The sequence below is a fragment of the Exophiala mesophila genome (genome assembly GCF_000836275.1).
Source record: "Exophiala mesophila strain CBS 40295 unplaced genomic scaffold supercont1.2, whole genome shotgun sequence".
Taxonomy (NCBI): Eukaryota; Fungi; Ascomycota; class Eurotiomycetes; order Chaetothyriales; family Herpotrichiellaceae; genus Exophiala; species Exophiala mesophila.
Genome location: NW_015622505.1, coordinates 2,486,196 through 2,511,467, shown reverse-complemented (window position 1 = coordinate 2,511,467; position 25,272 = coordinate 2,486,196). Strand labels below are relative to the sequence as shown.

At 50.6% G+C, this 25,272-nt stretch overlaps 10 protein-coding genes across 11 annotated transcripts; 3 read left to right on the top strand and 7 right to left on the bottom strand.

Annotated features, from left to right (window-relative positions):
- The first annotated feature begins 22 nt into the window (after positions 1-22).
- PV10_02717 (uncharacterized protein) lies at positions 23-1,825 on the top strand. The gene has a single exon (XM_016367065.1). The coding sequence runs from the start codon at positions 596-598 to the stop codon at positions 1,580-1,582; it is 987 nt and encodes a 328-aa protein (XP_016226583.1). The 5' UTR covers positions 23-595; the 3' UTR covers positions 1,583-1,825.
- Positions 1,826-1,986: 161 nt separating this feature from the next.
- On the top strand, positions 1,987-3,680 carry PV10_02716 (uncharacterized protein). Its single transcript, XM_016367064.1, has 2 exons — positions 1,987-2,257; positions 2,348-3,680. Exons 1-2 carry the CDS (start codon positions 2,153-2,155, stop codon positions 2,765-2,767), a joined length of 525 nt encoding a protein of 174 aa, XP_016226582.1. The 5' UTR covers positions 1,987-2,152; the 3' UTR covers positions 2,768-3,680.
- On the bottom strand, positions 3,509-5,123 carry PV10_02715 (uncharacterized protein). Its single transcript, XM_016367063.1, has 2 exons — positions 4,789-5,123; positions 3,509-4,681 (listed from the first exon to the last, which is right to left on the bottom strand). Exons 1-2 carry the CDS (start codon positions 4,810-4,812, stop codon positions 3,611-3,613), a joined length of 1,095 nt encoding a protein of 364 aa, XP_016226581.1. The 5' UTR covers positions 4,813-5,123; the 3' UTR covers positions 3,509-3,610.
- A 189-nt stretch (positions 5,124-5,312) lies between these two features.
- Positions 5,313-8,119, bottom strand: PV10_02714 (uncharacterized protein). The gene is made up of 2 exons (XM_016367062.1): positions 7,234-8,119; positions 5,313-7,180 (listed from the first exon to the last, which is right to left on the bottom strand). The coding sequence occupies exons 1-2, from the start codon at positions 7,642-7,644 to the stop codon at positions 6,083-6,085; spliced, it is 1,509 nt and encodes a 502-aa protein (XP_016226580.1). The 5' UTR covers positions 7,645-8,119; the 3' UTR covers positions 5,313-6,082.
- A 951-nt stretch (positions 8,120-9,070) lies between these two features.
- On the bottom strand, positions 9,071-10,451 carry PV10_02713 (uncharacterized protein). The gene is made up of 2 exons (XM_016367061.1): positions 10,172-10,451; positions 9,071-10,116 (listed from the first exon to the last, which is right to left on the bottom strand). The coding sequence occupies exons 1-2, from the start codon at positions 10,440-10,442 to the stop codon at positions 9,272-9,274; spliced, it is 1,116 nt and encodes a 371-aa protein (XP_016226579.1). The 5' UTR covers positions 10,443-10,451; the 3' UTR covers positions 9,071-9,271.
- A 311-nt stretch (positions 10,452-10,762) lies between these two features.
- Positions 10,763-15,781, bottom strand: PV10_02712 (uncharacterized protein). Its single transcript, XM_016367060.1, has one exon. The coding sequence runs from the start codon at positions 15,624-15,626 to the stop codon at positions 10,857-10,859; it is 4,770 nt and encodes a 1,589-aa protein (XP_016226578.1). The 5' UTR covers positions 15,627-15,781; the 3' UTR covers positions 10,763-10,856.
- Positions 15,782-16,070: 289 nt separating this feature from the next.
- Positions 16,071-19,100, top strand: PV10_02711. 2 transcript variants are annotated; one of them, XM_016367058.1, is made up of 3 exons: positions 16,071-16,313; positions 16,369-18,976; positions 19,038-19,100. In XM_016367058.1, exons 1-2 carry the CDS (start codon positions 16,297-16,299, stop codon positions 18,806-18,808), a joined length of 2,457 nt encoding a protein of 818 aa, XP_016226576.1. In that variant the 5' UTR covers positions 16,071-16,296; the 3' UTR covers positions 18,809-18,976; positions 19,038-19,100. The 2 variants fall into 2 exon arrangements, with proteins under 2 accessions (XP_016226576.1, XP_016226577.1); XM_016367059.1 differs by having other exon boundaries at positions 16,071-18,976.
- PV10_02710 (uncharacterized protein) lies at positions 19,000-20,230 on the bottom strand (the record flags this gene model as incomplete). The annotated part of the gene is made up of 1 exon (XM_016367057.1): positions 19,000-20,230. The coding sequence occupies exon 1, from the start codon at positions 20,083-20,085 to the stop codon at positions 19,000-19,002; it is 1,086 nt and encodes a 361-aa protein (XP_016226575.1). The 5' UTR covers positions 20,086-20,230.
- Positions 20,231-20,461: 231 nt separating this feature from the next.
- On the bottom strand, positions 20,462-21,379 carry PV10_02709 (uncharacterized protein). The gene is made up of 2 exons (XM_016367056.1): positions 21,026-21,379; positions 20,462-20,973 (listed from the first exon to the last, which is right to left on the bottom strand). The coding sequence occupies exons 1-2, from the start codon at positions 21,260-21,262 to the stop codon at positions 20,674-20,676; spliced, it is 537 nt and encodes a 178-aa protein (XP_016226574.1). The 5' UTR covers positions 21,263-21,379; the 3' UTR covers positions 20,462-20,673.
- A 1,561-nt stretch (positions 21,380-22,940) lies between these two features.
- PV10_02708 (uncharacterized protein) lies at positions 22,941-25,060 on the bottom strand. The gene has a single exon (XM_016367055.1). The coding sequence runs from the start codon at positions 24,906-24,908 to the stop codon at positions 23,190-23,192; it is 1,719 nt and encodes a 572-aa protein (XP_016226573.1). The 5' UTR covers positions 24,909-25,060; the 3' UTR covers positions 22,941-23,189.
- Between the last annotated feature and the right edge of the window lie 212 nt (positions 25,061-25,272).

Here is a 25,272-nt window from a genome sequence, read left to right as displayed (position 1 = left end):
GGAAAACCGAACAGCCACTCCAGCAAAAAAACTGCAGGGCAGTCGGACAGCTGGATCTACAAACTCCTACTGTCACGACCACTGACTTAGCCCTACAGTTCTGTACTACTACATCTATTGCTTGTTGGTCATTGGGTCACTACTGCCACTGACCACCTGCACCTGCCGTCATTCCTCCGCCGCTCTCTCCGATCATCTTTCTTGGAGCTCCCAAACTAGAAAGATCCCCCCCTCAAAAAATAATACCATCCATCCATCCTTGTGTTGCTCTCAGCTTTCTGTTCCTACCATACGATCCTCTCGCCTCATTTCTTCTCTCTTCCTTGTGCCCGCATTCCAACATCTATACTTTGTTGAGTGATGGTATTGAACCTCTGATTTACTCGGCATATCAATCATATTCGCGCAATTCCTCTCACGCGACTCGACTCGACTCGACCTGGTGCGCCAACATACCCCCCACCACTCTCGGTCCTACAGTCCTACCATCCTGCAAGAGTTGTCATAGACTTCGTACAAGGAGAGAAAGCAAAAGATACGGTGCATAGAAACCTCTACATTTCGCCGACCCTTTTCTCCCCTCACATAACCCACAATGGCTCCCTCCATCCCAACCACGGTGGATGAGCTGCCATCCACCGAGCAAGTCAAGGAGCAGGTTGCTGAAAAGGCAAAGGGTGCTGTCTCAGGCCTGCGGTCGCTGGCCGCCGGTGGTGTCGGTGGTCTTTGCGCCGTCATTGTCGGCCACCCGTTTGATCTGGTCAAGGTGCGTCTACAGACGGCCGAAAAGGGTGTCTACTCAGGCGCCATGGATGTGGTGCGAAAGACAGTCGCGCGAGAAGGTCTCGCCCGTGGTCTCTACGCCGGTGTCTCAGCTCCACTCGTCGGTGTCACACCCATGTTTGCCGTCAGTTTCTGGGGTTATGATATGGGCAAGAGATTGGTCGACACGTTCAGCACCGTCACAGTCAAGAACAACACCCCGCAATACACCATCGGCCAGATCAGTGCCGCCGGTTTCTTCTCAGCTATTCCCATGACTCTCATCACCGCCCCCTTTGAGCGAGTCAAGGTTCTGCTCCAGATCCAAGGTCAGAAACAGCTGGCTCCCGGAGAGAAGCCCAAGTACAATGGCGGCGTCGATGTTGTCAGACAGCTCTACAAGGAAGGTGGTGTTCGGTCTGTGTTTCGAGGCAGTGCCATGACCCTGGCACGTGATGGTCCTGGTTCTGCCGCCTACTTTGCCGTCTACGAATATGTCAAGCGCAGTCTCAGTCCCAAGGATGCCGAGGGCAATGCTACTGGAGAACTGAGCCTGCCCGCCGTCATGACTGCCGGCGGCGCTGCTGGTATTGCTATGTGGATCCCCGTCTTCCCCGTCGACACCATCAAGTCAAGACTGCAGTCTGCTGAAGGACGACCTACCATTAGCGGCACCATCAAGGGTGTCTATGCCAGCGGCGGAATCAAGGCATTCTTCCCTGGATTCGGTCCTGCTTTGGCCAGAGCCGTGCCTGCCAATGCCGCCACTTTCCTCGGTGTCGAGTTGGCCCACAAGGCCATGAATCAAGTTTTGGGTTAGACGCAAGAGGCGTGAGGAGAAGTAAGAAAGAGAAAGAAAAGAATGCTTTGGCCTTGGGAATGATTTAGTACTTTGGTTCAGTGGAAAACGCATTGTAGGCTGGCGCAGGTGATGGTTCATGCCGCAGTTGCAAATTGATTGCAAAAATAGAGGAACCGTTCTAAGTGCACAAAGTTGGAGATAGATGGAAACACAGTATCGTCTGATAGATTGTATGATACAGAGTACAATGAGTGGTATTCAATGCGATGTGAGTGTCATTCATTGTTGGTACATATGGACAGTATATTTGTAGCCTTGCGAAGTGTGGTGGACAGCCTTACGCAGATAAAGGGTGACAGAAAAGGGGAAACAACACCCCTCAAGGCTGACCTGCGCCTTCCCCGGATCGGATCCAGCGGTCACTCAGTCACCCAGTCACTCCAACTTGACTTCAACGTCTATCCTCAATCCCATCTAGATATTTCCAGCATCTCCATGTTGTGTGAACCTCATCAGACATCGACACACACCCCCCTCCCTCTCTCTCTATCTCTCGAGCCTATACCCTAGAGATCTCCTCCATCCACCATGGTCCTCTCCTTCATCATCGTCCAAAACCGACAAGGCAAGACGCGGCTCGCCAAATGGTACGCACCGTACACAGATGAAGAGAAAGTGAAATTGAAGACCGAGGTATGAACAACACATACAATACTCAGACCCCCCCTCCTCTAATACCGTAATTCCGCCATCAATCCTCCCTTTTCCTAACCTCCCTTTCAGGTCCACCGCCTCATCGCGCCGCGCGATCAGAAATACCAAAGCAACTTTGTCGAATTCCGCTCGGCCCCTTCATCCTCGTCGTCCTCGTCGAATTCCTCCTCCTCTGGCGGCGCCGGTCTCTCCCAACCCCTGGTACGCCAAAACCTCTCGTCCACAAAAATCGTCTATCGACGGTACGCGGGCCTATTCTTCTGTGTTTGCGTCGACGCCAACGACAATGAACTGGCTTATCTCGAAGCAATACATTTTTTCGTCGAGGTTCTAGATCAATTCTTTGGAAATGTCTGTGAACTTGATTTGGTCTTCAACTTTTACAAGGTGTATGCTATTCTAGATGAGGTTTTCCTCGCGGGAGAAATCGAGGAGACGAGTAAACAGGTGGTGTTGACGAGGTTGGAACATTTGGATAAATTGGAGTGATGATTTTCCTTGATGAAGAAAGAAGGACAACAATAATAATAGTGGGTGATGCGGAAGTCGAGGTTATGGCTATGATTCTCCTGTTGGGAGAGAGCTGGCGCTTCAATATACGTGGCTGAACTGTGAGATCTGGACATCAGAGTCGACTCGACTCGACATAATTTCACGCCTCGTCACGTTTCGAAGAGGGTTCAGGGCATGATTGACTGGGAACAATTGCTCAAAAGGAAAGACACTGGCAGGACCAAAGGCCTTGTATACAAGACTCGTGGCAACGGAACCAGGCTTATCTTGTTACATCATGGACCACGGCTCGACGAAGCCGCATTCAAAAGCCCGGGCATCACACCGAACTTTACGACATGGAGCACAGCGGACCACCAAGTGCTCGAAAATCGCCGAGACATTGCTTTATCCAAGTCGCTCTTGAACTGGGGCAACAACTACCCTGATACGGGTCCCTGTTGGCGGACTATCGGTATATGATCTATACAAGGCGAACAAGTGCCGGATCATAGCTCTGGTCTATGAACGTGGGTTGAGATCATGGACAGTCCCTTCCGACTACTTGCTATTGGGACTGGTCTACCCCTCAAGGGTGGTTGAGTCCGTCAGGAGGTCACCATAACAGCTGTGCAATACGAAACGACAGTGTGTTTCCTCTTGGACTTTAACAAAGAGTCAGCAAGATGGCAATCAGCACACCAGCATGATTATCATATTGACCATGATAGAACCAAGTTTTCAGAATCAGGCTAGTTGATGTCTTGCACATCCAGCCATCATGAATCATGAATTCATTACAGTATATCTATGCAACTCGGCCAAATAAACATCCATTGATCATTTCAACGCTGCAAATCTCTTTGCCAGGTCATCTACCGTCGGGACCCTTCCACCAACAGCAGATCCACCTGCGGCTGTCGTCGTAGGTTTCGTGGTCGTTGTCGTCGCAGGCGTGGTTGTGGTAGCCTTCTTTATCGGTTTGGCAGTACTAGGATTCTTTCCTCCTCCCACTACACCTCCGCCAGGTAATCGGACTTTTGGACTAGGATTATCAGACCTAGCACCGGGTGGAGCCACTGACACGGGACTTTTAGCTCCAATGTCCGACGGGGGCGTCGCGTTCTGGAGATTTCCTATATCGATCTTGTTGGGTTTAGGTGTGGCGGGGGTGGATGTCTTCGCTGGCTCTAAGGATGATGGTGGTTGACCTGATTCAGCGAGGATGGGTGTCTCTTTCGCACCACCACCGACCCCATCATCGTCTTCATTATCACCGTCTTCGTCCTCAATCTCCCTTTCAGCCTCATCCACCAGATCCGATTCGCGATGTTTCGGCCAGTCGACTGCATAGGTACGGGCGATTTCCTCGAGATAGGCCTGGACTAGACGCTGGCTCGGCGGGTCGACCTTGAGCTTGTCGGCGACGCGGGCAGGCACGATGCCGTCGACATTGTCATTGGCTCGAATGGCGAACTCCTTGCCAAACCGATCGACCAACATATTGCGCACTAGCGGCAGCTCTCGCACGTCGCGTGGTAGTCTCGGTGCCGCATATATCAGGCTGGCAGCGGCTTCTTCCAGACCTGTGTTGTCCTCGTGTGTTGAACCCGTTCCACTTCCTCCTCCGCTGCCACTACTGATTATACCATCCTTGATGTTCTTATCCCGCACATCCAACAGCCCCGCTCTTGCCAGTAATAGCTCCGCATAAAGTTCGAGGATCTCCATCAATTCAACCGTAATGTCGGCGTGGATGATGTTCTCCACTCGGATCCGCGCTGACGCCTCCCGCGACTGTGACAGTAGTTCCGCCATCTCCCTTCGCGCCGCGATTGACAGGGCCGTGTCTTTTTTCTGCGCATTGCGTAATCGTGGGATTAACAGTCGTAGAGTCGATTTCAACTTCACCTAGACACGACAAAGTGCGTGATTAGAAAGGTATGTTTAAGATGAGGGAGACACAAGGAATTGGAGTGAGAGTGGTTGGTGTGGTAATTAATATTCAACAGACGTACTGTTTGTGGAGATGCGGCAGGCATGATTACGTCGGTGGTTTATAGAGAGGAAGAGATGAAGGAGGAAGAAGGCGCCGCAAGAGGTGGAAGAGATGTGAGGATCTGCAGTTGCTTTATGGGAGGATCGTTGGAAGGCTGCCTAAGATGATGACGATGGCTTGGGTCGTGGTTGATAGCTTTGATCGACTAGAGTCGAGAACAAACTTGTAGTACCTCGTCACCTGGGAAGGGCAATTGTTAGGTATGGACAATGTATACAACCAGGGGGGGTTCGTTGGTCAAGAAATGAGAGGTTTAAAGTGGGATGGGTAGGATGTGAAGATGGTAGAATCGACGATAGGATCGATTGATGGTGGGGAAAGCGCAGTGGGGGATGACGATTGAGGAGGGCAAGTACAAACTGGAGGAGCAATACTTTAGGTTAGGTACATACCCAAGTAGTACCTAAACTCTTACTAATAGGCGCTAGTCACGGGCCACCATTCCTCATAAGCACTTAAGTTTAGGTATGAGTTTAATTAAAAGGCTGGCCTAGGGGTTAGTAACACAATACCCCAGTGGTAGATCTGCACCTGATGTTTAGTTAAAGGGCCGATGCCTCAGGCTCCTCTCCACCAAGTTTCCCCATGAAAGTCAGTCACTGAACCCTACATTTGACCAAAACCATTTTCAGTATACCAGAATAACATTATCGTCAGATGTTGTATACAACACACGCTCACCTACACATGTGTCTAGAGAAATATGTGCTAGAAGATCCTCATCCCCCATCCAACGCAAGGAGAAAACATGTCACCAACGTCCATCTGGTGAACAACACACAGCATCACACCCAGCGAGTCATCGACCTGTTGTCTCTCTTCCTCTTCTCTTCTAGGTGCCTTGTCGGCCAACATATCAGCAAACTTCTCGAATGTAGGAATTTCTCGTTCCAAAAGCGCAATCGACAACACTGGCAAAGTAGCCACAATAATTCCAACAAATATGGTGCCTGCCACTGTTTCTACCTCGCTCAGCCAAACCCTGTCTTCATCTGTCCAGTTGAGCCGCCTGGCTCGACTGTTCCAGTCGACGGTGCTGTATGTGCTTCGATATATCTATGTCCAACAGGCCGTGACATAAACGGCGCAACAAGGTAAAACATGAAACGAATCCCAAGGTGTCATCATATCGACGAGTACTCCTCTCCGCAAGGCCAGCTGCGCCACATAGTTTGATCTTTCAAGCTAGCTTGATGAACCAGCAAACTCATTACTTGGGGATCAAGTGAGTCTTTGGCAGATCAATGGGGATATCATAATGAAGCAAGCAGGCAGAGGGCCACGCTCGATACGAGACCGAGTATTGAGGCCTGCATTAGCGACGCAGCGCCCGTGGCAGTCTTTATTGAAGGTGATATATGTGTCGACGAAGGGGCTTGTGTAGTTGCTGCCTCGCCACTTGAACTCGACGGTGATGTCTGGGTTGCAACAGACTCGGTATTGAAAAGGGAATAGTGCGGCGATTGCGATGGGCGCCCAGGTGTGTACGTCGTCGAATTACTCTTTGGCCAATTCCGGTCGAAAGTTGTTGTGGAGGCCGATGCTGACGTTGTGGTTGTCTCCGCCGCCCAGCTGGTAGTGTAGGTTGATGTTGCCTCAGCCTCAACCGTCGACGAGGCATCTGGCGTTTCGGTAGCCGACTGGTAAAATTGACCAGCACCGTTGTTATTTGCCCAGGTGCTGGAGTCGCTGCCGCCCCAACTGCTGGCCTGGCCACCACCCGTATTGCTACTTGTGTCGCCTCCAGCATTGAAAACGACAAAATTGGCGGTGGATCCTTTCGATACTGTGACGACGCAAAATGAACCCCCTCCGGCTCCGTTACTCGAACTTCCTTGCATGCTGTTGACCTTGTTTTGGGTTGGGTCAATAGCACACGGCAGTCCGTTGCATCCACCGTTAGGACACTCGATCCGGACTCCCCAGTTCGGCATCTCATTTCGAAAGGGTGTGGTTGGTTCAAGGTAAATGGGGTTCCAGCCGAGTTTGATAAAGGTTTGGCCAGATGCATCGACATTGGTGCCCGCGACATAGGGTGACCAATTCCCTACGGGGTTTGCGTTGGTGCCCCAGACACAAGCTTCTTCAGTGCCCACTCCAGGGGGGTTAATGTAGTAGTGAGCGGCAGTCGAGCACCAATAGCTGGGGTCAGGCACTGCGATGCTGGCGTAGTCCGATACTGAAGTTGGGATCAACATGGCTTCGTTGCCGGGAAGGACGGTTTGGCAGAACGACACGACACCGCCCGCTCGGTTCTGTACACCGATATTGGAACTGGTGCTTTGGCAGTACGGCCGATCGGGAAATGGCTTCTGAATATTTCCGTTATTGTCGCAATACAGTCCACCATTCTAGGACTCATCAGTACAGATGATCGAGAGGCGGCTTTCTCAGCGTTACTCACCATAGACTTTGGATATGTGTAGGATGTTGCAGTAGGGTCCCATTGCATAGACACTTGACCAGGAGGACAAGCATACGGGCAATAATTACCTGGTTTGCAAGGCTGATCTGGGCTCATAGCCCAACCAGCATTCTGTGCACCCATGGTGACAGGGACTAATCCAGCGTCTGTAGGAAATTGACATGTTCCAGCCCTTTTCTCTACCTTGTGCGAGGCGGTTTCTGCTAGGGCTCGAATCTCAACACCTGCCTCGCCATTCTCGCTGGTTGATCGAGGCTCAACTTGTCGAGTTGCACGGTGCCTTCTGTGAAGGATATCGAGGTGATCATGGGATGCATGCTTTGCGCTGACCAGAGTCGCGGTCAGGAGGAGCAATGCGCTCGCGCTCGAGGTAAACGTCCGTTTCCGCATTGAGAAAGCTCATACACCGATCTATGCTGTACAAAGGTTTGTAAATGGAGTTTCGGTGGGCCTTGAGAGAGAGGCTAGGTGCGATGGTCGCGGGCTTCGGCTTGGATACTTTGGCACTGTATAAAGGAATGACTGGGGTCAGTTGGTGGTGGTTGATGGTAAGGAACGTGGGTCGGCTCGCAGAGCTGTGCTGTTAGCGACAGACTGTCGTCGACGACGGTCTGGTTTCCAACGAGGACGAAGGAGTGACGCGAAAAAGGAACGACCAAGATACAAAAGAGCGACGGGTCTGGTGAACAGAGGTAAAAAGTGTACGACGACGACACCAACAGGCACGAGGAGCTTGAGGCACCAAGACCTAAGACCCAAGACCCAAGACCAGGGAAAGGAGAGGCAGACACCGGCCAAGCGACCGCGACCAGCGCAAATTACCTGAGATGAGTGCAACATGGCCAACACAGTGTTGGGTCTCGAGCCATGCAAGGCTGGCGCATTGACGATCTATGGAAGCATCCACTGTTGATTTTAGAAGAATGGGCCATGCCTCAGGGATTCGAAGGCTGTGGTTGGTTGAGACCGACGAGGCGTGTTGATCGGTGTCTTGATCGCCGCGCGGGCCCGCTCCGCTTTGTGCGGCCAGAGTCCACTCTGTCACGTCTAATCTCCATGCGCGAATCAGCATTCTTCCGACATGAGCTTGTTTACCTCAGGCCCCTGGAGCATCGAATCACACCCCTGTTTTGTTGGATTTGTTATGGAGCAATCATTTCCTCACCGTTGTGACGGGCAACTTGGAAGGGAAGACTGTCACATTGAGCGGATATGAAAGTAAAGACTTCTGCTCAAAGTTTTTCATGTGTCCATTCACTTTTACTCCGTACCTCATTGGAATCAGCAAGAGGATATCATGGCTGGTTTATTGGCAGAGGTGGCTCCGGAGACAAGGTTGCCTCGGGAGTGTGTCGGGGGCTCGTGCTCTCAGGAACTCTTGGTCGAGGCATTGGAATCAAGCCTGGGTTTCATAGTCTGAGGCAGCTTGAATGCCTGATGTGGTGTGGTGTGGTGTGTCGTGGTGTCGCTTTCTCTTGGTCAGCACTCGCTTGACCACTTCCACCCATTCCTTACTTGCTCCAAACTATGCAGCTTGACTTTGCTTGTGACCAGCCGGACGAGGGCATTGCCTGTGAACAATGCTGGCAATGCTGGCGGAATGACAGATGACAAAGAACTGCAAGGTTAGGGATGAAGGGGTCAGACATGGTGGCTGTCGGGATGTGATGCACGATGATGATGGTGATGTGTCGAGAATGTCTCGCAGGTGATTGGGGCCGGGCACGGGGCTCGAGCACGTGCATCACGTGCCAAGGTCTGTCACATGGGCAAGACGTACAAGGCAAGAAATACAAGAGCGACCCAAGATTTCAATGGGAAATTACCTGTCTTGGCCTCCTGCCACCACGTGATGATCTTGAATATCCCGCACGTGATTAACCTCCCTCCCCTCGATTGAGAATATCAAGTTGTTCCACTGCAATGAATCTGTATCAGCCCAATCTCTCCTGCGTGCACAGTCTCCCTCGCGTGGTTGACACAATCTCTGCATCTTGATAAAAAGATACCCTAAACCTCATCTCGCCAGTTCACTCCACAGTCTAGACCCATGGCTAAAGCCACGCCAACCCCAGCAAATACAATAGTGCTTCGCAAGGAGAACAAACTCCTCCACCTCGTCCATCCATTCCAGTCCATCGACACGCTCCTTCTCGCCTGGGTCAATCCACCTTGACCAAATCATGTCGATGTCCGCTGCCTCGGCCCCATTCTGCTCTCCAGTGAACCCGTGTCCCTGTAGTCTTGATTTTTGTTTGTCGAGATCCGCATACTTCTCCAAGGTCTGGAGTTGTATCCCTCGCTCCATCAGGTTCCGAATCATGACCTTGCCGAACGAGTCGTGAGGTCTAATAGGTTCGTAAATTACGATGCCAAGCGGTGTGGTAGGAGGAAATAATTGGGAGAGATAATGGAGTACGGCGTCGGCGTCGGATGGCGGCAGATACACAAGACAGCATTCCGAGATTACCAGTGTAGGTAGGTTTGTATCGAGTCCGGCGATAGGGCTTTCCATTTCAGACAGCTGCCGGAGGTCCAATGCATGGATATAGTAGTTGTGGGAAGACAGGCTCGAGCCATCTCCAGATATTCGTACGTCCGCATCGTGCAAATCAACGCCAGATAGTGTCTTGACTGTGCTAGAGACGGGAAGACTCCGTAATCGAGTAATCTTGCGCGTGGTGTTGGCACCAAAGTCGATTTCATGATAGACCACATCCAGCTGGCGTCGCTTCTGCTTCAATCGAAAGTATCGTGTGTCGCTACCTGCGCCTAGGGAGATGACCTGTTGACGCCGCCCCTCTGATGTTGACAAAAAGGTATCAACAATTTGATCAATCCCCGTTGTTCGGACATAAGTTCCTGACCGGTTAGCCCGCAAGTCCAATGTCATGTCATAACCGGACTGTTGACTCACCTCGATTCATTAACGGAAGCCGCCTCGCGAGACCATCACTGGGTGTCAAGAGGCTGGCAAACATGTCTTCCAGGTAGCCGGCTGCCACGGCGCTCAGCCGAGACGTGGCTGCATCGTTGTCTGTGTTCTGAACAATGTGGTCATGATCGACATTCCGTCGACCTCCCCCAATGCCTGATCTGGCTCCATCCGTCACATTGTGTCCTCTTCCTCGCCCCCGTAGGCCTCCTCGGCGAAATGTAGCAAGATTTGGGATCTGTTGACCGGACATGGATAAGGGCTGGATGAATGGTGGTGGTTTTGTACATCTGAAACAAGGACTCGACTTGAGTGGCGCCAAGCCAAGATTTATATTCGGAATCGTTCGTTTTACTACCACAGCCTTGACCCCCTGAATCAGCCAACAGAAAGATCATACGATATGGATGATGATGATGGTGACGAGCGACCCTTTTGATTGAATCTCCATGGTATTGATATCGGCCAATAGCGACATCTACTTGTTTCTAAACCCTATCACGGTCACTCCTATTCATCGTTACACGAGAGATTCCACATGTCCCCATGCGAGGACCTGGCTTATACACGTCACATGTTCCAAGACATTTATCTTATGATGTTTGCTTGAATCTATTTGTGAATCCCCATTTCCTTGGAGTCTATCCTGCTTTTCCAACTCGCTCAACTATGCATAATTAAAGTTGTTTCGACACAACGGACAGCTCGAACTGTTGGAGCTTTTGAACCATCGGAACAAGCAGACGCTGTGAAAGGTGTTGCGGCACGTCCCGCACTTTTTGTTGGGCGTCTGCATGTCAGTTCCGATGATACTGTAGCAGATGGCGCATTCACTTTGTCCCTTGAGCGCTCCCTGCACGTTGCGCCGGAATGCAACCAGGCCTTCGATAATGCTTCCCGTGCTGAAGATGATAATCTGAAAAGTCCGCATCCACGACTGCCAATTCTTCTCCGACACGCCCACTCGTGTGCGTGAACTTACGCTGGGAGATTCGAGTGGATAGCTACTCGGGAGCGACACAGCCAGAGAAATTGGGGGTGATTCGGGATCGACGGCGATCGACGCAACCGCCTCTGAGCCGTTCAACGATGGCTTGACCACAATAGGTGCCTCGCTGTCTTCTTGCGCCTGTCTTTCAACCCACTCCATCACAGTGGACATGGCTGAAGACACCAAGATCCCGGTAAAATATTTCTGCGTCCAACTTTCCAATGGCGACTTGATGCGATTCTTCTGCTCGATGAACCAGCTCCTGGTAAGACTCGGAAGATACATCAGCGCACAGAAATACACGTGTATTGCAAGCCATTGTTCCTCCTTCTGGTGACTTTCACTAATCCCCAGTTGGAAATTCTTGATATCAACTTTGGAAGCATCGATCGGCCGACCCGAAGTAATACGACAAATCTCACAAACAAGATCCAGCAAGCCGGGAAGGAGGTTCTGAGACTTGATATTGTCTGTGTATAGCTCCCGGAGTTTATAAGAGGCGTTGGGAAAGTGGTCGAACACTAACTGCCACGCTAATAGGTAGCTTTGCCTCTGGTTTGTTGAATCTGTCGTAGCTGGTGCGCTCGTCAATGCTGACACCAGATCTGCGGGTAGTTGTGCCACTTTATGCTCTAATGCAAGGTCGAGCGAGATCTGTTCTTGCTCCACCGGAATAGATCGATGGAGAAGATCGTAAGCAGCGCCCTGGACTTCTTCCTCCGGGGATGATAGAAGCAGGTACAGCAAAGGGTCATGCTTGATTTCCACCGATGCCAAGTGTCTCCTCAACTGTCTCGCGGTGATTGAGCGAGGCTGGTTAGTTTCATGGCTTGGAGGCATAAAACTCTCCAGACATTTCACAAGGCCGTCTTTGAGCGAATGCTCTTTCGATTTCCAAGCATCTGTGAGGTCCTCGTTGGCATCTTCCGACTCACTCAGAGATTTTATTCTTCCATACAACCGAAGTGCCGCATTTAATAACGGCAGAGATGTTGCCGCTTCACTTTGCGATTGCCACGTGGAATCAATGAACTCCAAAACTTGCTCCCAGTGGTTGCCATATATGTCCCGAGTTGACACAAGAACCGGGTCCAGAAGTTTGAGTGCCTCCGCATGGAAAATTGGAGCGGAGGAATCGTCAACCAACAATTGAACTAACGACTGCATGAGGAAGACAATCCTTTGATTGGGGATGTGCTCAATCGCATCGGCTTGGCCTGCAATCAATATGTTTAACAGAAGCAGTGGCCGTACCGCGGAATTGTCACTTTGTGGGGGCTTGACCTCGGTGCACAGAGCAACAAGTTCATTCAATAATTTGCGTCCGCTCGGCGAGCCGATCAAATATTCATGGCTGACCGCAAGCAGGCTTGCCGAGAGGCCCGGCTGAGGAGCCTTGAACGATTGCGCTATTTGCCCTTCGAAGGTAGTCATAAAGACATTTGGGCCATGAATATCAATGTGGCGCGACGCGATATCGGTAAATGTAAGTGCCTCGAAGTACTCGCGGACGGTCACATCTGCCGCAGATAGAATCCGGTCCGACCACACACGGAGTAGCTGATCATCTTGCAGCCATTCCTGGATCAAGGCATTTCCCTGGGCTAAAACATCAGCTGCTTCGTCACTGACTTCAGAAGTTGTCATGAGCCATATCTCATTGGCAGAGTCGATGGTCAATTTTTCATTGACCAACTGGAGTGCGAGTGGTAGATGTTGGTGAAGCGTCCTGAGTTCTTCTGCAGACACTCGAGTCAAGATGTTCGTTTCTGACAAGACTTTGATGACATACAATGTCAGTCGAAAAAGGAGAGAAAGGCCTTCTGTGTCGTATGGCTGCTGGCTCGAAAGGCCTTTTCCCGCCGGCTTGGTTATGGCGATGAAACCTTGAAGTGGGCTAGTGATGGACAGAGAATGGGATCGTGCCGAAGAAATGTGAGGGTCGAGCGCCTTTACCCATTGTTCACTGCTGGGTAATATTGGCAGCGAGGATTTCGACGGGTGATGTAGAATTGAGTCCTTGGCCAGATCGATCAGAGCAAAAATGGACAGTGGGGTACCAATACCAGACAATTGATCCACGATGACACTGTGCGAAGAGAGTGGGACTTGACCATCACTCGCGGCCACGGAGAGAGACTTGAGCCTTGCCACCAGGCTGCTTGCCAAGGCCGAAATCTCTCGAGTATCTGAGTCTGACAATACCAGAAGTTGTGTTAGGAGACTAGTGCCGAACGAAAGAGCAAGGGGAAAGGCAGAAGTCGCTTTCGATAGCAAATCGGTAAGGAACTGCAGAGCGAGTTCTTGCTGGGAGAATGTACTGTCAGGAGCAAGATTGTTGAGAATTTTCTGAAAGGCACCCTTAGTGAGGTCGGACTCCGCTAGTTTGTCATTCAGAAACATGGACTCTAAGATCAACCGGGCCGATTCATCATTGAGGTTATTTGCAGATGTGTGGACTAGATTAGCAAATTCACTAGAACGAGGCAGGTCTGGATTGTTGGTCTGACCAAGGATTCGAGCAAGGGCTTTTGACTTGGAAATGCTTTTGGGGGGGCCGATCAACGCATCGATGATAGGTCCCAACGGTTGTTTTGTCTTGATTTGGGTGGCGACGAGGAACTCAGCTGAAGGGCTATCGAGTAATGTCAAGGCTGAGGATTTGAAGAACTCTGACAATGCTTCGCTAGTGCCGAGATTGGCCGACGCAAATACTTCCAGAACCGCTGCAGCGCCATATGGTTTCCCCTGACGTGCGACCAACAAGTCCACAGCTGAGATGTTGATTTGTTCGTCGGCCTCGGAGAACACGTTTGCCACAGCGGCCTGTTGTGAGGCATCCAGGCGGTCGCTTTGCAGAATGGTGGTTTTCAAACGCAGAAGACGATGGGATTTGGCGATAACGGCATCTTGTGAAGTTCGAAATTCTTTGGAAGACTCGGGCAACGACAACCTCATGGAACTGATTAATGACTGGGACAACTGGAGCCACGTATCTTCAAACAGATCTGTCAGCTGACGGTCCAGGATATGGAGGAGAATACTGGCGGAGAGTCGAGGTGCGGCAGAAGAAGGGACTGGCCACAAAGGCTGCTGTGCATCTCCTGAGATGTATGCCACAATGATGGGGAGGACGGAGGTTTGGAGCAGATCCTGCTTTGGTGAGGATTCGAGGAGCAGATCTACCACCCAGAAGACAGTCTGTCCATACATTGACCATGCAGCTTCCAGGTTGTGGCGAGGTTCATCGCTGTCGATTATTCCTGATTTGATGGCTTCGAGTAGTGCACGAGCATTTTCCAGGTCGACCTTTGCTTCCGGGATGCCTCCGTTCCAGACTTGAACAGGTATCTTCCGCAGCAGCTGGGCGTTGTTGGACCAGAATGACGCAGAGCCGTGTTGGGAGCCACTGCGCAGGTATTGTAGCAATCTCTTCAAGGAGGATGTCTTTGACGTGTAATCTGTAGTCCAGATCTGAGGCCGAACAGTGGTCAATGAGATCAGAAGTTCTGATAATTGAGACGACGAACCGAGTTGTGAGGAGTGCAGAGCTTTACCAACGATGCAGGTGCTCAGGACTGGCCAGTCGAGGGAGTCCGGCAGGAGTGAGATGCAGGTTGTAGCGAGACTATACAAGGCTCTCCGAAGGAAAGGGTCGGGATGGTAAGATTTCTCCCAGAGTTTCTTGTTGGTCAGAATAGGCTGAAGGAGATCTGATGCTGGGGACGAAGCACCTGTAGAGCTAGAGGAGACGTTGGTGACGATTGTATGATTCAGCATCAGTATTGCCGTTCCAGCTGCACGCACGAACTTGGCCTCAGCATCCTCGGGAGTGGTGGACCGTTCATCGCTCAGAGTTTGGGGAGTTTGGGTGAGAATCGCATCCTCGGCATACTGGATGAGTGCATCTCTGTATACCTTGACCAAGGCCTTCCTCTTGTCCTCGGTTGGGAAAGAAGCGGCAATTGATTCCTGAGCGGCACGAGCGACAGCTCTGTCGCTATCATAGATCCCCGACAGCCACGGTCCTATGACTTTAGGAAGTTGGGGGGCGATGCGCTTGCCTGAGGCTAATGTTATAGAGCCTTGCAGAATGTGAGCGATTTGACGAACCCTGCGAGAATTGTCTATAGAGGCGCGTGGGTAGAGGGCAATCCATGCGTCGAGGAAGCCAGGCTCGATGGGTTTAGCCTGTGCGACATGCTCTTGTAATTCTTCAATAGCCTTTGCCTTTGTCGTACTGTCTTTCTTGCCCAAATTGCGCAACGATACCACGAGGTTCGGGTCGGAGACGGTGGATAAGTCTGGGAATTCGGTGATATAGGACAAGGTGGACGGGGCAGTCTGGAACGCATTGGAGGGGCTGCCGAAGCCGAAAGAGGAGGATGACAAGGCGTTTGAAGCGGCCCGGGCGCTGGAGGCGTGCGATTTGAACTTCTTGCTCATAATGAGGGCAGCATCCTCGCACGGGAGCAAGGGAAGTGGTTGTTGTCAGCGTGATGATGAGAAGTCGTAATTTGAGGTTGTCGTGGTTTGTGGGTTGTAGGTAGACGCTGCAGTGGAAGGCACGATAATCGGAGTGACTCCCGACTGCGACTTCCCCAAGAATAATTTGTGCAATGACGTCTTTACACCAATTTTCAATTTTAAGGGCAGGCACGACCACGGCCACGAAAGAAACCCCCCGAGTCGAAAGCTTGCTTCAAAAGCGGCACGATCATGTTTGACTACTCCGTAGGTGCAAATGGAAATCAAAAGCGGCATGATTCTGAGTGGAATCATCACGTGATCACGATCCAAAGTTTCGCGGCAGGTGCCCCACAGGTGTCGTTGCCTACTTCACGTGCCTGCCTATGAGACGTTCACTATTTCACTCCGTCGTCATCATGTTCTCGCCCTTTTCCCACACCATCAACGACCACAAACCACATCGTTCGACCTTGTAGCCGCTGAAACTCTTTCTCGGTCGCTCGTCAAATGTGTTGCTCACCTTATGCCCCCAGGATGAGCCGGTGATCATCTACCTGGAGCCTCGTGCCTTGTACAATAGACGCAATTCCCTTGTCCCAAACACAGTGGGTTATGGCTGACGGCGCAAGCCATAGCACCGCCCACCATGAAGTTCTTCATCGAGTAGGACAGACCACCTCTCGTGAAGCAGTCATTGAAGCTCACTGACTTGTCACAGTGACCTCCCTGTCCTGTTTCCATATCCCCGCATCTACCCCGAACAATATGCATACATGTGTGATCTCAAACGCACCCTCGATGCCGGCGGCCACTGTGTCCTCGAGATGCCATCAGGCACTGGCAAGACCGTGTCTCTGCTCTCACTTATCGTGGCTTATCAACAACACTACCCCGAACATCGCAAGCTCATCTACTGCTCCAGAACGATGTCCGAAATTGAAAAGGCGCTGGCTGAGCTGAAGGCTCTCATGAAATATAGATCGGACCAACTGGGATTTGTCGAAGATTTTCGTGGCTTGGGATTGACGAGTAGGAAGAATCTTTGCCTTCATCCCTCGGTGAAGCGGGAAAAGAGTGGCGCCGTGGTAGATGCCCGGTGTAGAAGTCTGACTGCGGGCTTTGTCAAGGAGAAGAAGGAGCGCGGAGAAGAGGTTGATGTTTGCGTCTACCACGACAACCTCGATCTCCTCGAGCCTCACAATCTCGTACCTCCAGGTGTCTTTACACTGGACGGTCTACTGCGTTATGGTGAAGAGCACAAGCAATGCCCTTACTTTTCAGCAAGACGAATGATGCCTTTCTGCAACGTCATCATTTACTCCTACCATTATCTGCTTGACCCCAAAATTGCCGACCGAGTCTCCAAAGAACTGTCCAAGGATTGTATCGTTGTTTTTGACGAAGCTCATAACATAGACAATGTTTGCATCGAATCCTTGTCCATTGACATCAATGAGGACTCTCTGCGCAAGGCGACACGAGGAGCCAACAACCTTGAGCGAAAGATTGAGGAAATGAAGTCGTCGGATGAGGAAAAACTCCAGAGCGAATACCAGAAACTAGTCGAAGGCCTGCGAGACGCCGACGAGGCTCGAGCAGAGGATGCTTTCATGGCAAACCCTACCCTTCCTGATGATCTCCTCAAAGAAGCCGTTCCCGGTAACATTCGAAGAGCCGAGCATTTTGTTGCCTTTCTCAAGCGCTTCATCGAGTATCTCAAGACTCGAATGAAAGTCCTCTATGTCATTCAGGAAACACCTCCTTCATTTCTCGCCCATCTCAAGGAGCTGACATACATTGAAAAGAAACCTCTGCGATTCTGTGCAGAGCGGCTTACTTCGCTCGTCCGTACCCTAGAATTAACCAACATCGAGGACTATCAGCCTCTGCAGGAGGTCGCAACGTTTGCCACTCTGGTCGCCACATATGAGACTGGGTTCTTATTGATTCTCGAACCCTTTGAGACTGAGCAAGCCACAGTGCCTAACCCAATGCTACATTTTGCATGCTTGGACGCCTCAATCGCCATCAAACCCGTCTTCGAGCGCTTTTCTTCCGTCATTATCACGTCTGGAACAATCTCCCCGCTCGAGATGTATCCCAAAATGCTCAACTTCACCACCGTGACTCAAGAATCATATCCCATGTCACTCGCAAGACGTTCGTTCCTGCCGATGATTGTTACAAGAGGCTCTGACCAGCAGTCCATCACTTCAGGATTTCAATCCCGCTCTGACCCAGGCGTGGTGCGTAATTACGGCTCGCTACTGTTCGAATTTGCAAAGATAACCCCGGACGGCATTGTCGTCTTCTTCCCATCGTATCTCTACATGGAGATGATCATCAGCATGTGGCAGGGTATGGGCATTCTCGACCAGATTTGGACGTACAAACTCATTCTTGTTGAAACACCCGATGCACAAGAAACCAGTCTGGCCCTGGAGACGTATCGAACGGCGTGTGAGAACGGCAAGGGTGCCATCTTACTCTGCGTCGCTCGGGGTAAGGTTTCCGAGGGAATTGATTTTGACCACCATTTTGGGCGAACCGTGTTGTGCATGGGCGCACCTTTCCAATACACCGAGTCTCGAATACTGAAGGCGCGTCTAGAGTTTCTGCGGGAGAACTATCGAATCAAAGAGCAAGACTTTTTGTCTTTCGATGCCATGAGACATGCAGCTCAGTGTCTAGGTCGCGTATTGCGCGGAAAAGACGATTATGGGATCATGGTGTTGGCGGATCGTCGATTCCAGAAGAAAAGGACACAACTTCCGCGTTGGATAGCAGAAGAAATCCTGGATGGACAGACCGGGTTGAGCACAGATGCGGCCGTGGGCATGGCGAAGAAATTTTTGAGGAATATTGCACAACCGCTGGCAGCGTCACAAAAGGCAACTGATGGGACAACCAAGGGTAAAGACAGTTGGGATCTGAGAGAGCTGGAGAGGTTCCAGAGAGAGCAAAAGGCCAATCGGGGTGAAGGCGACATGGGTAGAGAAGACGCCAGAATGCACGACTACATGCACAGCGCCGTCAATGGTCAGGCGCCGACAAACGGTGCCAACGGTGCCAACGGACACAATGGATCAAATGACGATTTCGATGACGATATTGCCGACGAAGACTTGTTGATGGCGGAGACCATGGATGTCGACTGAGACGTGGGTGGTGGTGGTTCTGACCTCACCCCAGCTTTAGATAGAGCATTTTCAAATGCTAAGCTGGGCATGCGGCCTGTAATAACATTCCCACTAACATGCGAGCGCCTTTATGCACGATCATGGGGTGAGATGAATTTAATGACAAAGACACCAGCAGATGCCACAGTAAGTTGAATCGATTTCAATCTTTAGAAATCATTAATAGCCAACCCAAGGCCTTTATCAGATGCCAAAGCCAACAACTCATCCGCCATGAATAGATCCATGATACCCAAACCAACACACTTGAAGATAACATTCCCTTTATCCGGCAAAGGACCCTCATCTTGACCTTGAAACTGACCCACCTCAACCAACTGGTCCTTTGTGACATTGGCCATAATCAACTCGCCCGCCTCAACCAGACACCCATGGATGGTATCGACATATATCCTCCCACCATCACCAGACAAGATAGTCCTTGAATCCACTTCTTGCATATGGGGTTTATAAGAGCCAATCAAACCAATGAATCGACGTGCCTTGACACCACCATCGTGATCACGCGTGGTGAGAAGATATTCATATGGGAAATGCGGCTCCGTTGCTGGCGTGCACCCGAAAATCACATCTGCCGCACCGACCGTATCTCGCAATTTGCTGGTATATGCGTCGTCGGTCTTGAATAAGAACTCAAACGTCACGTCTTTGTACCGTTGTCTCAACTCGTCCACAATCGGACCTAATCTTCCCGGATCGTTTCGATTGACTACCGTGATATGACGGATACGGTCACCTATAGTAGTAGTAGTGTCGTCGCCTGCATTGTCATGAGCAGCAAGTAACAACGCCAACCGAATATGCCACTCGGCCTGTCTCCCCGCACCGAAAACAACAATATTTGATTTCGATCCGGAATATCGAACAAAGGGGATCATCACGGCAAGACTAGTGCGAAAAGCAGTGATTTCCCCGGCGTTGAGAACGCCCTTGAGTTCGCCATCGGGTGCGAATACATTGATTGAACCCTTGATGATGCCCGAGGTTGGGACGGTCACGACTTTAATTCCCGTGGTTGTGGTGAGTGATGAGGGCATGAATAGTGTGGTGTTGCCGGTTTTGGTCGTGATGGATACTCGTTCGGGTTGGTGGATGATTTGTTCTTTGGGTGGGAGAATTTGGTTCTGTGTGTAGCGTTTGAGAATTCCTTGGAAGCGCCATAGGAGTTGGTGTGTTTCGATGGGTGTGAGGTTGGAGAGGAGGGATACGACATCGTGTTCTTTGAGGATGATCATTGTCGTTGGTGTTGTGGTCAACGGGGGTGTGGGGATCTAGATCTGGGTAACTTTGGGGATCAAGTGTTGGTTTTGGATGGACTTTCTCGAATGCTTGGTTGGCTGGGAGTACTAAGTATAGGTGAATCGAGATGTTTGATGTGGCGTGTCTGAAGAGTCACTAAACATTTACTACTTAGCGACATCGGCTTGATTGATATATCGACCCAAGTCCTTCAGGCTGTCTACGTCAGCGGACATTACCGACTTCTTGTTTATATTCACATCGCACTCAAAAAAAGACGTGGGGGACTTGTCGTAGGGTTGTATCGGCACCACGATTCCGAACTACGGTCCAGGAATCCAATGTAGACGAACCAATACCTCTAGTCAGGGTGAAATGAGGCCAAGTCATAGACGACGGTGTGGCCTTCTTGCTTTTTCTATTTTCTAAATATCCAACGTGTTTATATCTTACACTGAATCCCAAATCCACCTGTCCTGGTCCTTGATGCAATTACCATTAAAGAATATCGTGAGAATGGAGAATCAAGTACACTCCTCTGCACGTCAGTTGTAGGACAAATTCCTTATCCTTTCCGAGTGCGTTTACACCAAGGGCAATTTCTTGCCAGTTGGGTCGGTAGTGGTGTATCCAGTGTCGATGCCCCAAGCAATACTATTGAACTCGACATAGAGGGAGGTAATCTGCTTCTGCTTGTTGATTTCGAAGAGATTAAAACCCCTAACTGGGACTTGCTTGCTACCGATGCCGGTGAACTTCCAGTACCAGATGACAAGGTTGTTTCCAGCTGGAGCGATCTTGAGGTTCTCGATGCCGGTCAAGCTAGGCGAGTAGAGAACACCATTGATGTAGCTCTGCTTGCCGTTGAAGGTGACACCACCGATCTACAGAGTATCAGCATGGATTTCCCGCCCTTAGGCCTTCAGAAATACTCACAGGGAATCCAGCGAGGATGTTGATAGAGTCAGAAATCTCCGTATAACCCTCAGCGATCAAAGCTTGAGCAGTCTTGTTGGCAGTGGGGATGTCAGCATGGGTGAGGATTGAGCTGAACTTGGCCACAATATCTTCGGCGTCTCTCTGGGTGAGACCACCGCTCCAATCGCCCCAACCGGGAGCAGCGAGGGCAGTGGTGGCCATGGCCAGAGATGCAATAACTCCGAAGAACTTCATGTTGAGGAATGAGGAGTTTGGGCAGGTGAAAATGGGAGAGTCTAGAGTATCACGTTGTCTTGGGAATGAGTGACTTGGGTGAGGGTATTAGTGAGTAAGTGAGCGAGTGAATGAATGAATGAATGGACGTAGCAGAGTACTGTTCTGAGGTTGGGAACCCTGAACTTATAGTAGGATATCACACCGAGATGTTCAAGGAATAGATGGCATGGCATGCATACCAAACATTTGGTGGTGGCAGACCAGACTGAGCGTTTCAAGCCACCACAAAGACATCTCACTTTGGGCAGGCCATAACCAAACAACTGTCCTAGTTCAGCAGCAACCACCAACAGCGCAATCTTTTCTGTTAGGATTCATCGTATCTGCAATGCAATTTCCACCACGCCATATCTTCGTTCCAGAGCAGAAGAGGAACGGCATCAAGGAGTTCGGATAGATCCCTGAGCTGACACCAATCTAAGAACAGATAATCACGTTCGACCTACAGACACGAGAGGTCAGCTTCATGAGGGGGTGAAGGCAGAGACAGTGGTCGGAAAGAAATACGAGTTTGATGGATGGTGGATGTCGTCGTATATGCAAACCGTCCAGTGTCCAGGGGGGAGTCAGCCTGACATGGGGGAATTGAGAAACCTGGGTGGTTCCTGCCCTTTGTGGCTTTTGGGGCGGGGCGCCTGCCCCAAACCACAAACCACGGCCGTGCCTTCCTCGTCAAACAAACTCGCCTATGTCGCACCTTCCTTCCGCAAGCCACCTTCCGATGTTTATTTGCACGCCTCTCGAGTCTCGACCCCCTGATGTGCTGCTTAACCTGACCACCAGTCAACTTTCACCTTGAAATTTTCACTTATATGCAAGGAGTGCGAAAGTTACGAAACACGAGCAAGTCAAGCTGTCTCTTGCCCTGGCCGCAGACGAACAAAACGATACAAACAACCTTCTCGAAATCACGAACGCCTCTCCCCCTCAAACCGAAGGGATGATTATTGGGAAATTCCTACTCCCCTGGACCACATTCTAAGTAGACCTAGCTGAATGGGCTGCTGTAACATCCATGTTTCTGGCAGCTATCAGTCTCCTGTTTCTGCGACAGTCAACTATACGTGAAAAAAGATCCGAAGAATCCCAGATGGGACTACGGATGACACCAAAAACCCAAGTGCGTGCAGGCTGCAGGCTGCAGGCTAAGTATTCCCCAACCATAACTAGTAATGATGTGCCTGTCTCTCAGCTAGAGAGACATGAACATACAGGACTATTCCCCTTGTTGATATGTTTCACTCCTGGGTGGCTACTTCATTCCTTATGTGTACCGCGTGACCGGAAAGATGGACTAAGTAGGAAGACAGAGATGGACCTTTGGGCTGCAGAGTGTAATCTCTCGGGTTCTATTCAGTGACTTGGTCTTGTCCAATCTTTGGTAGGGAGTTTGTAGACTGTCCTATGTTCGTACAAGGGACCCCTTATTCCACGATGGAACATACTGACTCTTGCTTTACCATTCATCAATGCTCGACGCGCTTACTACCGTACGATACGGACCTAACAGCAATTGCCTACATGCTCGAACTATCGTCACACACATCTTAGGGACTGGTCACTTTAGGGGGCTCGATGCATCCTAATTGTCTACCCTGGGTGTGGTGTGATATACATACTGACCAAATTTCGATCGCAGCCTTTCAAATGTACTACCAATCAATATCCAACGCCTGAACTTTTGCATGTGTCGTCTTATCCCTAATCATATGCGATCATGTCGTTATTTCCGCCCCAACCATCAGAGACGAATCATGATCTGTCCGATAAATGCCACTGGCTAAAATCCGTCTGGACGGTACATCTTTTGTTACGAGATTTGATCTCAAAATTCCCCCTTAAATGCTCATTTCAAACCACCGGCCTCGATGGACTTCCAGTAAAGTTACTGAATAAAACTGTTGACCACGGTGACAATAGTGGTGTATATCATGCAAACGGTGCCAACGACGATTAGGGCAATGTCACCAGCCTTTGCAGCCCTCGTCTCAGCGACGCCCTTATAATGGAGAAGTGGAGGATAGATGTAGACGAGGGGAACGCAGGCAAAAGAGCCAATCAAGGCGACAAAGCGATCCAAGTTGTTGGCCCCAAGAATAGACACCAATACACACAGGACGGTCAGAAGAGTGCGGAAGCCGTTCTTCTTCCACTTGGTAAAGGTGTCTCGCTTGCCGGAGCGACGGCCGAAGATCTGGCCCTCGAGGATCCTGACCGGAGGGAACAATTGAACAGGGATGCCGACCATGACAGCTATCGAATACAAAAACTGTACTGCGTTGACTAGCTTGCTGTCCTGCGGGAAGTTGGAGATGACTTCAATCTCGGTCGCTGAACCAAACACAGCGTAGCACAGGGCTCCGATCGAGGTGAAGATGACTGTGATAAGCAGCATGATCAGCCAGAGCAATGGTTCAAACTGTTCTGGTTTGGCCATGGACGACTGGATTGGAAGAATCAATCCAATCCCCTCGAATGTGAAGATCGCCGCCCCAATCGTCAACGTGTAGTGGTCCGGGTTGAAATACTGAACGGTCGGGGCCAACCCATCCGCGACCAGCGCTGCAATGTCGTACCAGTATATGTATCCCAGTCCGATGAGGATGAAGATGTCTGCAATCAGAGCCGAAGGCCCAAGCTTTGAGATGTTCCGGATAAACGATAGTGGTATCAACACAATCAATTGCAGAGCGATGAGGATGTTGGTCGAAATGGGACTCTGACCGTGCGACACGGCCTTGGCAAAAGAATGTAGGTTCTGTGCCACAAAAATCGTGCCGGAGCAAACGAATCCAAGCTGTGAAATGGTGACCGAGGTCAAAATGACAGCTCGCATCTTGGGTCCGCCGATGACTTCTCCCAACTCGCCATATCCGGACTTTCCGTGGATCTGGCGACATTGAAGCAGAAGATGAAATGCAACTGTGGTAACGGCGGCCACGGTGATCAGAGTCATGGATGAAAACACAATGCCTCCATTATTGAACGCCTTAGGCAGGAACATGATCCCCGTCCCGATGAATGCCTTGAGCAAGGTGAAGAAGGTCTTGGTTCTGCCCGCATCGCCTTTTTGGGTCTGCCTAGTACTTCGACGGCGTTCCAGCAGTGGTCGTCGTTCGTTAGGAGCTTCGTCATCTTCATCCGTATCCTCAATTGCTTCATCATCCGAATCCTCAAGATCCTCACCCGCAAACGTGCCGTAGAGAGCAAGAAACTCAACAAAATTTCTCGTCACGGGGATCACCGCTGGATTGAACCTGCCATATTTCTTCTGCACGAATTGTCGACGAAACCCACCGGGCAGACGTTGCTCAGCGACAGTCAAATCGTTCTCGAATTCAGCTGAGCTCTCGTTAGGATGTGAGAATGTTGCGGCTCGCTGGCTCAGTTTGGCCCTTTGGTGGATTTTGTATAAGTCTCTAGTGATGTCGCCTCCCTCAAGCAGGAGTGACGATTCATTAGCGGCCTCTGCTCCATCGACGGCAGGCTCGCCGTTTGCACTCTGTCCAGCATCCCATTCTGCCGTGTAGCCGGATGGAAGATGACCTGATATCACCCGGGCTACACGCTCGTCCTCAGCGTTGGATCGAGGTGTGTCGGCCATGACGTGTTAATGTGACGTCGGCATACAATCAACCGTTCTGAGGAGTTTAGATATCAAAGCGCCTGTTGGATTTCTTCTGAAGGTAAATGAAGGGGTCAGAGTCACGACAATCAAGCCAGGAGGCTCTGTCTCGTGGAATAGTTATTAAAAAGATCAAAAATAATAGAGGAGTAAGAAAGATCAAGTAGAGGGAACAAGAAGACTTCTAACTACACTTTGGAAGTTTTTGACGATATGACGTTGATTGGCCCCGTGTCTGACCTGAGCGCTTTTGATTGGCTCGGCAGCCACATCGGAGCTAAATTCCAAAACCTGGGGTTGCAGGGATTTCGACGGATCAGGAGACATGTATGAGCAGTGTCTT